Source organism: Gossypium raimondii, chromosome 8, assembly GCF_025698545.1.
Source record: "Gossypium raimondii isolate GPD5lz chromosome 8, ASM2569854v1, whole genome shotgun sequence".
NCBI classification, from domain to species: domain Eukaryota; kingdom Viridiplantae; phylum Streptophyta; class Magnoliopsida; order Malvales; family Malvaceae; genus Gossypium; species Gossypium raimondii.
Window position 1 is genome coordinate 51,497,002 of NC_068572.1, and position 14,063 is coordinate 51,511,064.

Genomic DNA, 14,063 nt, shown 5'->3' on the forward strand with positions numbered 1-14,063 from the left:
AAGAAGATGACCACAATTTGCCATTTTTTCCCTTTTAATTCATTTTAATTATTAAATTACCAAAATGCCCCTAACTTAAAAATTTCCTATTTCACTCATCTCATGTCCATTTTTTTCCATAACTTAACCAATGGTCTAATTACCATATAAAGACCTCCAATTTAAAATTTCATAACAATTGGACACCTCTAACATGTAGAACTCAACTTTTGCACTTTTTACAATTTAATTCTTTTGACTAAATTGAGTGCCCAAACGTCGAAATTTTCACGAAATCATTCCGTGAAATTTTAGGCCATAAAAATATAGTAAAAACAAATTTTTCCTCATCAGATTTGTGGTCCTGAAACCACTTTCCGACTAGGCACAAAATCGGGATGTTACAGTTCAAATTTATACTGATTATATTATTTTTAGTTCTACTAATGATCTTCTTTGTCAAGAATTTTTTAAGCTAATGCAAGGTGAGTTTGAGATGAGCATGATGGGAGAACTAAATTTCTTTTTGGGGCTCCAAATCAAGCAAAGAAAGGATGGCATCTTCATTAATCAAGCTAAGTACACCAAGGAAATGCTCAAGAAGTTTGGGATGGACACTCTCAAACCACAAGCTACTCCTATGAGCCTTTCTATAAAGCTTGATAGAGATGAGGAAGGTAAATTGACTAATCTTGTATATGTTACATGTTTTCCTATATGTAAATTTACTTATCTTATAAGACTTGTGATGTGTATAGGCAATTAAATGAACTCATGACATTGATTATGATTTTTATTGTGAAAGGTTTAAGTTAAGTTATTTACAGTAAGTTAAAGTTTACGTTCAATATGAACTTACTAAGCTTTACACAAGAGCTTACCTCATTTTGATTTTTCTTCCTTGTAAATCATCGGATACGAGCTGTCGATTGGATTGCTTTTGGAGATCACATTATCCGGCAACTTAAGCGGTAACTAATTGTTCCCTTTGGTCTGGTTATAAGCATTATGGATATGTATTGTGTCAATTGAAGTATGAGATGTATATATTGATGTAAATCTCAATTAGTATTTTGGTTGATTGTGGTGTGTGATAGCAATGGTATGTTTTTGGTTTTAAAATGCATTTTGAATGGTTGATTTGGTACAAATGCTTAGGCAGCTTGGTAAACCTTGGTTGATGATTTTGGTCATAATAAATGAGGTATATTTGATAGTTGAATAAGTGTTTAATATTTTGGCACCAGTAGCTTGCTAAACCTTGGTTGATGATTTTGGTCATAATAAATGAGGTATATTTGATATTTTGGTCAACACACAAACAAGTTCACCTAGCGTGTTTGTGGTTGAAACATTGTCGATTAAGTTAGGTTTTGTCCTCATCAACTGCTATACGTGGCAAAATGTGATCCTTGAATTGGATTGTTCAAAAGCCATTAGCATAATTCATGGGAAGCTCGGTATGACTTAGAATGTTTCCATGATTATTGATGACATCTTGTCATGCACTTTTAATATAGGATCTATATGTTTTAGACATGTCCTTAAAATTAGAAATCATGTTGCAAAACTAGATAACCAAGAGCACAATAAAAGGCTCTTGCCCACCCTTTAGGCAATACTTTAAGGGTTTGGTTTGTTGGGGAATAGCGTGATTCATTCCTCATAGACTTGTAAAAACTATATAAAGTAAAACAACTAATTAACTAAAAAAAACCTCAAAAAAGACTACTATTTATCTAAAAAAAAAAGGGAAAAAACACTAACATTAAAGAGAATTTTTCCTACTAAAATTATTCCTTCCATAAATGTTTAGCCAAACGAATAAGTGATTGTAATTTGTAATTATGAAATATGTGTAACAAATAAAAATTGTTTGATAAAATTTTGAATTTTTCTTACTATTTAAATTTTGAAAATAAAATTTTATTATTTAATATTTTAGATGTGAATGTTAATCATTTTAAATTTTCACTTTAATAAAATTTTGAGGGAAATTTTTTAAGAAGAGAAAGAAAGAAATGGGTAGATAATCACTTAATGCTAATAATGTTAAATTGAGTTTATTTTAAAATATATATTTTAAATTAAGTATCTCTTTTTAATGAAAGTTAAATATTTAAATTATCATATTTAATTTTTATTTAAAACTATCCAAATATATATATAATATTATATTAATAAGATTACATTAAGAAATAAATAATTTTAAACATCAATATTTATTTTTTAAACAACATAATTATAATTAGAAACTCTACCATACATGTATGTGGAAACCACATATTTAGAATACAAATGTATGCTTAAAATAACATGCAATAAATAATGAAATATATTCTTTGAAACTAATTAATAATTACATATATACGATATTAAAATAAAAAAATTAGATTAAATTGTAAGTAAAACGATATGTAAACACACAAATACATCATATTAAAAATACTAAATGAATACAAATATTTATCATAGTGTTGTCATCAATACTAAGTAGTCAAGTTAATTTGTGTCACAATCTCATTTAACAACATCATTAATTTATACAATTGATAGAGGTAATAAAGTGTACATAATAATATTAAAGTGTGATAATAATAATAATAAAAGTAAAGTTTTGGTTGAATGGTAAATTTAAAATTTTTCAATGTATTGACATGAGTTCAAGTCCCTTTAGATGCATATTTTATTATTTTTAAACTAAAAGACTAAATTACCTTTGATAATATTACTTATTTTAAATATGAAATGTCATTTTTATAATTTTTTTAACTCGTGACACCAACTCAATCAAAATTTTTATTAATAGTATAACTTTTAGGCTTAAATGGTAAAAAGCCCACAAAAAATAAATGCATGATCTATTTTCAAATTTAGTTGTCACATTTATTTCTACGTTAACTACCACTTCAGTTTGTCACCGCTTAGGGATTTCAACTGGAAACATAATTTTTGATTAAGGGCTCATTTAGGTGAGCTCAATTAAAAATTCATCTGTTTTATGAAGAATTCTTTTTATCATTGAAGTCAAGATTTAATTTTTTTTAACATTTAATTGTTTTCAATTTATCAAACCACCCAAAGATTTGTAATTTGTATATGTTTTATATATATTGGAGCAAAACCAGTGAAAAATAAAACCTTTATATCGGCTAAAGGCTTCAATTGAAATAAACCTTTTATGAATTGCTTGTATAAACATCCAACTTAGGTGTCATGTGACACATCAACATTCCTCTAACTTTATATTACAAATTAAATGATATATATGAAAAGACTTATTTAAAAACTTTAATTTTAACTTTTATATAAGTAACTCCTAAAAGATTAACTGCAATCTGATCTTTAAAAATCATCAAAGAAGAGTTTTTTCAAAAATCGAGTGATTAACGCAAACGTGTTTTAAATAATATATATATATATAAAAGAAAAAAAAGTTAGAACCAAGTCAATTACTTATCATTAATAAAATTGATGAATTTCTACCAATTCAAAATTATCTCGAACATCCATCCTAATTTAGTACACTTAGGCAATAATAACAGCTCCTTGGTTGTATTTGTATACATGTTTTTGGACGTTTGATTCAGAATGTATAAAAATAATATATGATTTCTTATTGGTCCCTAAATTTTTATTCCATTAATCAAGTTGGTCTCTCTACATTAACACTATTAATTTATATTGACATGACATTTCTAACCAATTTGATAGTGCCACATGGTATACCTCTCAAAACATCATGTGGCATACATAATTTATATACTTACATTTATATTTTTTAACTTATGTTACTAAAGACCAATTAGGTTCAAATGAACAAGTTCATGGATCAAATTATATTTTAACCCAATACATAAATGTGTATATAGTTATTTAATTTGAGAAATTTTATAAGTTTTAAATTTTAATAAATATTTGTAAATTTTAATTCGTTTTTAAATATTGAATGTTTGAGGAGGACCTCTGCTCATATTGAGAAATTTTATAATTTTGACTCGAAAATCTTTTTGAGAAAATAAAGTTTGATATAAGATAATGAATTTTATTTTATAAAATCATAAGTCAATCCTCAAACGAAAAATGCAAACATAGTAACGTGTTATTAATTTGATGTACTCTTCCAAGTACTAATCAATACCATCAAAAGATGCAGAAAGTAAAACCTATCTTCTTTTGACATATTAACATGGTGCTTTAGTACAAAGCGCAAGAAAAACGACTTGTATTCATCACAAACTTCATCTTCCAAGGCAAAAGAGAAAAAGATAAAAAAGAAAAATGATATCAGATTAGCAAACCTCCGCTGCTACTGCTTTCAGCTTTAGCATGATCTAGTCACGCCTCTTCTTCTTCTTCTCGCTCTTCTCAGCTGAATTTTTCAACTGAAACAAGTAGGTTCAATGTTAGTTCATATGCATCAGAATGATGGGTAATATGTATAAATTAAGTTACTAAAGATATTACAAAGAAAGGTTGGTCATTGACTCACCATAATTATCAGAATGCGGACGAATACGGCAACAAAGTCGGTGAAAAGGGTAAGGGCATGCTTAACATAGTCCAGGTCACCCAAGTGTGCCTTTTCAATTATGTCTTGAGTATCCACTACCATGTAGCCCACAAACACCAAAAGCCCGAAGTAGATCTGTAAGAGCAATCAATTGAGCCACAGGAATGTCAGTCAAAACCAATAGCAGCTTTTCACGATCTACAACAACACAACCTTTGGAATTACTATTCACTCACCTCAAACATAAAGAAGGCTGCGCTACCACCAAAGATAGAGGAAGCAAGATGCAACCACAGAAGCATGGACACAGCAGATGAAAGCAAGCCACCAAGGTAAAGGTACTCTCTGCGCTTTGCTAACATTGCAGCTCCTGAAAAACATGCAAAGGCTATTGCAGTTCCCACAAATGCAGCTACCAAAACACTGTCATGATGCAGAGAAAAAAACACAGTAAGCATAATTCATTCTGTTTATTTATTGAAGATGTAGAAAGGAAGAAAACAAATAGTCACCCACCCAAATCAAATGTACAGGTCTAGACAAGGATAAAAGTATAATAAAAATTAAGCTTAATCATCCACCACTATGGAGAGACCCCCTAAACTTTTGAGTCTAGGGTATCAATAGCCGAATTTTAATTTAGGTAAGAATAATACCCTCCAAAAGAAAAGCAAGATGAATATATTTGTTAACACTATTTCAAATCTAAGTACTTCAATCAATTGAATATATAAACTATCCATTCAATAATAAAAGAGAAATACCTTGGATCAATCTGAATGGCCAAGTCAATCAGAGGACCAACTGAAGCCCCTTCGAACACTGCAGATGCCATCAGAAGGGAAACTCTCCTTTGCTGCAAATTTTCGATACCAAATTAGAAGCTGAGTTCTAAACATGCATAAAGAACCATCATTTATTAAAGACAAATCAAGCAAGAAACTTACTTCCTGATAAGGAGGGATAGAGAGGAGCCAAATCATGGTTCCGAAGCATGCGAATGATGTGAGGTAACCCCCAATGTTCCATAAGATATGAAGATAAGCCCCAAAAGCAGAGGCAACCAGGGCACAACATAAGGTCAAATAAACCTGCCAATTGAAAACGATCCATTCAGTCAAAGATCAAATCATAATAGAAATTAGAAACATAGAAAGTTGAGAACCGTTCTTTTTCAGTCTCAGAACCCAAGAAGATTCAATCCAAGTGATCAACCAAATAAATAAATAAATGCGAGAAACCCTAGGTTACAAATTAGGGGCATATTCAAGATAAATGGAACAAACCTACAAACTAAAAACACTATATTCAGATAATCAATAAAACAAAATCCGGAAGCAAAGACTAAATTAAACAGATAAAATCTGTACCAATATCGAAGATAAAATCATTACAGGCATTAGAATCACATGAGAACAGTAGAGGTTTTTACACTAGAACAGAGGAAAGATTCGTTCCAAAAGATCAGCCAAAACATCAACGTAGAAAACCTTAGGTGACAAATTAGGGGCAAATTCAACAATAATTGTCAATTCGAAGAAGGATATGTGACATCAGAATTTCCATTTCTTTTCCTCCTTGAGAAAATTTATTTGTAGGGAGGATTACCCTTTTGAGATGAGATTGAACGACGGGAGAAATCTGACGGAAATTCTTGAGTGTATCGTAACTCCAGTTGCTTCTCGATCGAGATTCAAAGAACGCTTCCATTGTTTGTCGAGAGAGAAAATAACAGAAAATTGCTCAATTGTTAGGAAGACAGATAGAAACCGTCTTGTTTTTTATTTGATTTCGGTAGATCGCGGTATTTAATGGGACTGATTCAGACAATTTCCCGGAAACTTCCAGATAGCTAATGACTAAAAGGCCCCTCTCATATTTATGTATTGAAGTTTCTTCCAACTTGGCTGGAAATTCCTTTATTTTATTTTATTTTATTGACAAGTGTTATAGGAATTTATAATCTGAGTACTTGCTGATTTTGAATTTTATATTCTTAAATAATAATTAAAGTTGTCGTAACTGATTCATTACCAGAAATTTCTTATTTTAAAGAAATAAAAGTTTACTATTTTAAATAACTGTTGCCGTTGGCATTAATGGAAATAAAATAGCAAATGCTCTAGAAAATTCGCGGCTTCATAGGTTGACCAATAGCTTCCAGATGACAGGCAAAGACATTAGAATTCCTTTGTCAGTAAGGAAACAATCTACGCAATATGTACAAATAGGATATTGCCATGTCACTATGACACCTAATTTCATTAACTAAAAGATTTAATAAGAAATACAGTAATTGCACATGAACCTTCTCCTACTGATAGTGTAGTTGTATCTCTCATGGACTATCACGTAATCGTTTCTTTACAAATATCTACACCATCTACCCCTTCCATGCCAAACAAAGAATCCGACCAAAAAGAATCACAAACTTTTTTTACAGCTTAATTCTTCGCGTAGTGAAAGGTTCAAGTTTAACGTAAGGAATAGGTTAAGTATCTATTCCCCCCCCCCCCCACCTTTGGTTACAACATTGACAAATGTAAGCGCATGTGTTACTGCATTTACATTTACAGCAGAATAGATCCCAAAAACTGCAAGTTGATCAGGCTTTTTAAAGAGAAACCTTTAAAGATTTACTGATCCTTTCTCCCAACAAAAGATTGTTGCTGCTGTTGGTCCCGGAGTTAGAGCTGAGCCCCTGCTTGAAAGCTCTTTGCTTTCTCAAGTTTTCGTGTATTGAAGCCAAGAATTCATGCTTCAGAGCATCCTCTGCTGTAATTCTTACTCTTGGGTTCACTGTTAAGCACTTGTCTACAAGATCGTAAAGTGAGCTTGGTATCTCCTTGAGGAAGTCTCGTCGTTTGGTATTCATTTGGCACCACTCCCGTAGGCTCATAGATGTCAAATACTGTTTCCCATAGAGGTCCTACAGCAAGTCATACTCATCAATACAATACACCACTATTTACTTTTTTGATTAAATTATTAAAGTTAGAGATCACGCCTTATATGTTTACCTCAGGGAATGAGCATTCACGATTATGCAACTTAGCAACTTCCCAAAGATCTTCACTCCCTCTCAGCTTTGCAATATCCTTTATGTTCCTGAAAGTTACAGTGATATTGGCAACATGAGGCTTTAAGCAGAAACTGGATCGAGCAATTTGAATTTAAGCAATAAGTTTTACTGTTCAGGATCGCCAAAAAAGGGTGATTTCCCAATCATTAAGTAGAGCAAAGTGACCCCGGCAGACCAGATGTCAATCTTTGAACCTTGATGTTGAGATCTAAATAAGACCTGCACTAATCAGGATAGAGCGTTAATATTTTTCTTCCCTATGAATTCAACCTGTAAAACCACCAGCAGGAAACTCCAAATTACCTAAGTCTTTTAAGTTCTCCCCCCTTATTTATATAAAATAAAAACCTAACGAAAGTAATTACGAATTACCTCTGGAGCTCGGAAGCCTTTTGTTCCAGCACATGGACCTTCTCTCTTATGTTTTCCATCCCCTAAGAGTTAATAAAATTTAACGATTTAGCTACGGAAAATCACTCTTTGAAAGCAAATTTTCAAATTCCAACAGGAATACTACTTACCTTTGTTCTTGGTAAAGCCATCTCCAGAAATAGCAAAGCTAATTGAGTTCAATGGCATTGGAGTAGGATGAAGAACCTGTCTATCCACTTTTCCAGGAGAAGCAGCAACTCGCTTTCTCATGGCAGCTGGAACACGTGACACTCCATGATTTGGATGCTGCATTGCTTCCTGTGCCAAGCTGATGAGCTCTTTCCTACCTTGGCATGGCAAAGGTTCTCTGACCCTTTCTGCTGAAGGAGTCCTTGCACTTACATCCTTTGCTGAGGTGATGCCTGAGCCATCTGCACCCTGACTATTGATTTTATTCCAGCTACATACATCATTATGAGCCTTCCTTTTGTCTGTTGCCTTCTTCATGTTCTTAGGTTCTAATGTTAACCTGGAGCCTTTTGTCATCTCTATATTGATCCCCTCCCTTGACTTGGCATTTAAAAACTTGCTGCTATTTGCAGGATGAATGACTTTGGCAGGAACGCTGTTATGATGTAAACTTAAATCATATCCCATCTTTGATTTGTCTGTAAAATATATAACAATGCCACATCAATTATATATCAATAATCTGGAGGTTCCAAGCTAGTAATATCAGGAAACTTCAAAGGAAAACCATTACCATAAAAACAAAAGCAAGACCATTTAACCGGAATAGAGCATACAAGAAACTAAGCATTTGACAAGAAAAGGACAGCTTAGCAGCCACGTTAAAACTTTTTAAATCTTTATGGATATAGAGGGATACAAGAGAAGAAAAATGTTTAGGTGACCCTTTTTGTTGCTTAAAGTATAATAGCATGAGGATACTTGATTACAAGGTCCGGAAAAAGGAACTTACCCACACTCCTGGACTTTTGATGCAGGTCCTATCAAAATGATATAAAGAACAAAAACACGAATTCTTAAATTATAGCATGGAAATAATGGAAAAGAAAGCATGTAATGTCCATTCATAGAATGATGTAAGGTCAGCACTACTTACCATGGCAAGATTGAAATCGATAAGATAACCTTTATTGGTCTTACAACTGAAAAGAAAGTTTCCAGGTTTCACGTCTCTGTGAACTATTCCCTGCAGATGCATAGAGTTATTACATGTAATTTGTTGAATAGAAACATCACATCTACAAACTTGTGCACCTGTTTATGAAGATTTGCAAGGCCTTTAAACAAGCAATAAGCATACCACTGTAACTGAAAAACATCAATTTCTTTTTTCAACATCTGCACAATGAAACAGACTCACCATCAAGCTAAAGAACAAACAACATATGACTGTTAAATTTTAATAATTACCTCAGGTCTATCATGCTCAACATACTGTAGAACAAAGCAATCAGAATTTGCACTCTTAATGCATCCTTCATATCTTATTACAAAGTTTCTACCCCTGAGATTGACAAAGCAGGAATATTTAAGATTGGAGGATGGATAATAAGAGCTTAATAACAACTTTACTTTCATAAACATAAAAATTTTCTTTAAGCGAAACAAACTTTATCTAAATTACTTACCCAAAACGCTCCAACATTTTCAACTCATTGCTAACATAGTTCTTATGTGCACTGGCATGAGGACCTGCAAAGAGACAAATAAGCAATGTAACATAACATCAAGGGAGTGCCCTCATGCACATATTACAATAACAACCATCATTGCAGCATAAAAAACAACAGCATACTGCATAAAATATGCCTCTTACATTTAATGGCAACTAAAGCCCCATCATCCTTCCTTCTTGCCCTGTATACAGTGCCATAACCACCTGTGAATTAGAGTTTCACCTCAGCTAATCAATAAATGGGCATAGTGATAAGCAGATAAAAAGTGATGAGATATGTAGGCAAGAAATAACCAGATATATTCTACCTGACCCTTCTTCCTCTTCTACAATATAAGATTCAAACTGAGGCAATACCTTTGGTTTTGCCTGATCCTAAAGCATACAAAGATTTAAGTTATAATTAAAATAGTGCAGAACAGCCAATTTAGGTTAATAGAAAATACTAGAACATCCAACAAGAGAAAGAAAAACTACAAATGGAAACCTGAGCTTACCTGAGAAGAAACGCAGGCAGAGTTTTCCCTTCTTTCTTCAACATGCATGTCTTTCTGATTCTGAGTTGATTTCTGTACAACATGGACTAATAAATTATCTCTTTCACCATGCTGCTTTCTTCTGTAAGTATTAACAACCTTGGTACGACCTAAAGAATTACTTGGGTTTTGCCTTACTGGAGTCACCCTATTCCTCTGATTAGTCTTTGCCTTCTCCAAAGGTTCTGACAGCCGATCCTTTAAAACAAAAGGATTGGCAACGGAATGCATAACACTAGGACCTGCTGGAGGGGTGGGGTATTCCACCACTCGTAGTGATGGCATCTTATGGTTGCATTTACCCTCATCAAGCGTTTCCAAATCTCTTCCAGGTGGTAAATTGGAAAGGTTAATGTCAAATGATGGAGAAAGATCTAGTTCTTTTCCTTTACTTGCCAAATCAAGTTTCTCCTCTTTCTTGCTGCCCTTAGCAGCTTCGTTATTGTCTGCAGTTATAAAATATGTTGCAGTATCGTCCATATGTAATTTTGCACCCACCGCTACAGAAATATTGCTATGCCCATCGCATTGTGGATAGTATACTGGGTTTGCTGTAGAATCTTTGATTTCAGTCTCACTAGCTACCAATTCTGCGCTGGCATTTCTCCCCGTATTGTCTTCCATATTCATTTCGATTTCTGCATTTTTAATGCCCTCCACTTCACAACATAATTGCCTAGCAATTGGTTTGGCGAAGAAGTAGGGGTTCGGAACAATATTATTTACCCAGAACGATGGGTTGCTTAATTCTAAAATTTTGCTGATATCATCAGTTAGATTGTAATGTACCTGAATTTTTTTGAATAAATAAGTCTTTGGATACTATAACTCAGAAACGGAGAATTACTGAAAACAGATCTGCTTGATGGCATTTCAACTAGACATATTGTCGCAAACTAAAAATACAATCGAATTGAGCAAACGAACACTAATAAATATAAATCCCATCGAGTTCATCTGCAGATCTATTGTTTATAATAAGCTCAAAAAAATATATACCTTCGTGAAATAATTCCGACTTCTCTTCACCGAATGAACCAACTCCCTCTCCTCGTCCTCCACAAAACATACTGCTGAAAAATCACTTAAAGGTCAACAAGAAAACAAATATATACGAAATTACACCTAAAAGAGTAACAAATATGTTTCTTTTACCGTCTCGCTTCCTCTTGCCAAACCATATCTTCTGAGGAACACCGAATAGAATCGGGTGCGACGCGAAAAAATTGGCAACAGTGAAAATCGGGGCTATGTAAGCGGCCAAAAAGGAAAGGCCTATTGAAGAAATAGCGACGAAATGCTTGTTGCTTAAGAGAGAGATGGGAGAGTGCGGGATGGAACAGAGGGAGGCGATGATAGCCGGGCTTGCCGGAAAGAGAGTACATTGAGAAGCGAGATCCGGGAGAGAGGCGGGCTTGCCGATGAAGACTAGGAGAGAAAAAATGTGCCAGGCCTTGTGAAACTCGGTAGCGGAGAGACTCGGCGAATCAGCGAGTTGCTCCGAGTTACTTTTCATGACGATAATGAATGTAAAGAGAGAAGCAGAAGGAAATGCCGAAAGAGAGAGAAGGAGAAATGTTAGGGTTTGAATATGGAGGTAATTTTACAGACAATTTTGGGCGGCACTGAGAAAGGCGGGAATTAAGTGAGGGAGATTTTGAGATTTTAGCACGTGCGGTTTTTCCCGCCAGAACTTTCAGTTGTTAACTTACAACGTATGAGTGAATTTATTCTTACGTTACTCGCTCGATTATTAATATTTTTTTCATTTAATTATCAACAATTATAAAATAATCACTTCTTTTTTTACTTTGTCTCTCTTTTTTATTTAGTTGACTATGATTAATTAAGTAAACAAATTGAATTAACACTGAACATTTAAATATTATATCAATTTGATCATAATTTTAAATATTTTAATTCTCATCATTTATATATATCATGTTAATTTGATATTTATTCTAATAAAATTATAAAATATATATAAATTTTTCCCACATATTTTTTTTCTTTCTTTTCTCCCCCTCTCTTTTTCCTTTTTTCTCTTTTGTTCTCGTTTCTTCTTACTCACCCACAAATCTAGCCGTAATCACATTTACTTTCATTGTGTCAGCATCTTTTTCTAGCAATAAATGGCACCGACGAACTCCCGTTTATTCCCTTTGCTTCATCATCAGTTTATGTTTTCCCCAAAATTGATCAATAACTTGAAACGGAACTTTGTTCTCTTTAACACCAAAAGCTTTCAATCTTAAACCTTTACACCACGTTTGGTTTGCTGTAATGGAATAGAGGCGTAATAGTATTTTTGTGTTTGGTTGAATGAAATGATATTGTAATAGCATAAGGAAAAAAACTAAAATAACTAGAATACCCTTAGCAGAATTTTTTTAGGTAAATAATTATTGTTATTAAATTTTAATAAGATTATTAATATCAATAATAAATAATTTAATCATATTTTAACATAATTATTATTAAATATAATTTAATAATAATATATAATTTAATAAAATTCTTAATAATAAATATTCTTATATGAATTTACTAAAATCATAATATATAATCCTATAAAATATAATTTAAAATAATTATTATTAAATATATTTTAATAAAATATATAATTTAATAAAATTCTTAATATTAAATATTCTTATATAAATTTACTAAAATCATAATATATAATCCTGTAAAATATAATTTAAAATAATTATTATTAAATATATTTTAATAAAAATATATAATTTAATAAAATTTTAATATTAAATATTCTTATATGAATTTACTAAAATCATAATATTTTATATGAATTAAGAAAATAATATAGAATGCTAGAAAAATTATATAAAATTACATATGATGTTTTAGCGATTGTATTATCAATTACTTTCTTGGACTAACATATTATATATGATGATTTGATTTTAATTTTTGTTACTCCTTTAAAAATTCTTACAATTTGTAATATCAAACATGAGATTACGATGTAATTACACTTTCATCCAATTATTTTGTGCTGTCCAAACATACCTTAATGTTTGAAAAGAGACGAAATTAGCAAGTGCATAAAAATATTCGAACCAATAAAAATATATGAACATGAGACATTAGACCTTGCTGTTTTTAAGGCATTGGTTTAAGAAAGAAGACAGACGAGTATCCTTGAATTTGGTTATGCCCCCAAATTTGTTGCAGTTTCACCTGCAGGAAAGCTTCATTTCATTTCATGCCAACCAAACATGCTTTTGTTTTTTCTCCCTACCTACAAGCTAAAAACTGACTATATAATGCAAAGTTCAAGGGATCATAACTCCCAATTCTAAACAAATAAAGACATGGTACATAATGAATTAAAAAAATTCATAAATCATGTGCTTTATAGAACGAAGAACCACCATGCAGTGCTTCTTGCGAATGCAATTGAAACAAAGGCTCCTTGCAGCAGCACTGATCCACACCATTTCAACTAGAGAAGTTATATTTGAACATTTCCAGTGGTTGCTAATACGTATATTCTCTTTTAGAGTATTGCAAAGTTCAGTTAGGAATAATTCAGACCTTGCTTGCCTTCTCCATTTAGTGCAAGTTGCTAACTCTTTCACTTGAAATTGGAGGAAATGCCCTTATAATTAGACTCTGGACAAACGCTATCATCTGCATCAAAAATTTTCTATTAGTACATGAGTACGAGATATGACCCTCCAACAACAAAAATCACAAAAAAGGAAATTGAAAATATCCCAACACCAGCATCCAAGTTTGACTAACATAGACTGAAGGACTAAATTTATATTACTCCATAACATGTCCACGGTCGACTTTCTGCATAGAGGAAAAGAATACCGACTATGATCAAATGATGTTCTTACCGAAGCA

The 14,063-nt window shown here is 32.3% G+C and overlaps 2 protein-coding genes across 3 annotated transcripts; both read right to left on the bottom strand.

The window, feature by feature from the left end:
* Positions 1-4,063: 4,063 nt before the first annotated feature.
* On the bottom strand, positions 4,064-6,283 carry LOC105792015 (bax inhibitor 1). The gene is made up of 6 exons (XM_012620369.2): positions 6,101-6,283; positions 5,440-5,583; positions 5,257-5,348; positions 4,729-4,915; positions 4,472-4,627; positions 4,064-4,364 (listed from the first exon to the last, which is right to left on the bottom strand). The coding sequence occupies exons 1-6, from the start codon at positions 6,200-6,202 to the stop codon at positions 4,314-4,316; spliced, it is 732 nt and encodes a 243-aa protein (XP_012475823.1). The 5' UTR covers positions 6,203-6,283; the 3' UTR covers positions 4,064-4,313.
* Positions 6,284-6,712: 429 nt separating this feature from the next.
* Positions 6,713-11,775, bottom strand: LOC105792016 (uncharacterized). Of its 2 annotated transcripts, none has more exons than XM_012620372.2 (15): positions 11,343-11,775; positions 11,187-11,257; positions 10,149-10,976; positions 9,960-10,026; positions 9,793-9,855; positions 9,605-9,668; positions 9,387-9,480; positions 9,231-9,314; positions 9,073-9,162; positions 8,929-8,956; positions 8,096-8,614; positions 7,947-8,008; positions 7,684-7,793; positions 7,513-7,600; positions 6,713-7,421 (listed from the first exon to the last, which is right to left on the bottom strand). In XM_012620372.2, the coding sequence occupies exons 1-15, from the start codon at positions 11,701-11,703 to the stop codon at positions 7,107-7,109; spliced, it is 2,844 nt and encodes a 947-aa protein (XP_012475826.1). In that variant the 5' UTR covers positions 11,704-11,775; the 3' UTR covers positions 6,713-7,106. The 2 variants fall into 2 exon arrangements, with proteins under 2 accessions (XP_012475826.1, XP_012475824.1); XM_012620370.2 differs by having other exon boundaries at positions 11,187-11,260.
* Between the last annotated feature and the right edge of the window lie 2,288 nt (positions 11,776-14,063).

Bases quoted from the DNA above. Each gene is read 5' to 3' on its own strand.
- LOC105792015 (XM_012620369.2), bottom strand. From the start codon at position 6,202: ATGGAAGCGTTCTTTGAATCTCGATCGAGAAGCAACTGGAGTTACGAT. The intron at 5,584-6,100 runs GTAATCCTCCCT...TTCAATTGGCAG, and splicing joins TTCAATCTCATCTCAAAAGG to GTTTATTTGACCTTATGTTG. The intron at 4,365-4,471 runs GTGAGTCAATGA...TACTTGTTTCAG, and splicing joins TCCGCATTCTGATAATTATG to TTGAAAAATTCAGCTGAGAA.
- LOC105792016 (XM_012620370.2), bottom strand. From the start codon at position 11,703: ATGAAAAGTAACTCGGAGCAACTCGCTGATTCGCCGAGTCTCTCCGCT. The intron at 8,957-9,072 runs GTAAGTAGTGCT...TCATTTTGATAG, and splicing joins TCGATTTCAATCTTGCCATG to GACCTGCATCAAAAGTCCAG. The intron at 7,601-7,683 runs GTAAAACTTATT...TGTAACTTTCAG, and splicing joins TTTTTTGGCGATCCTGAACA to GAACATAAAGGATATTGCAA.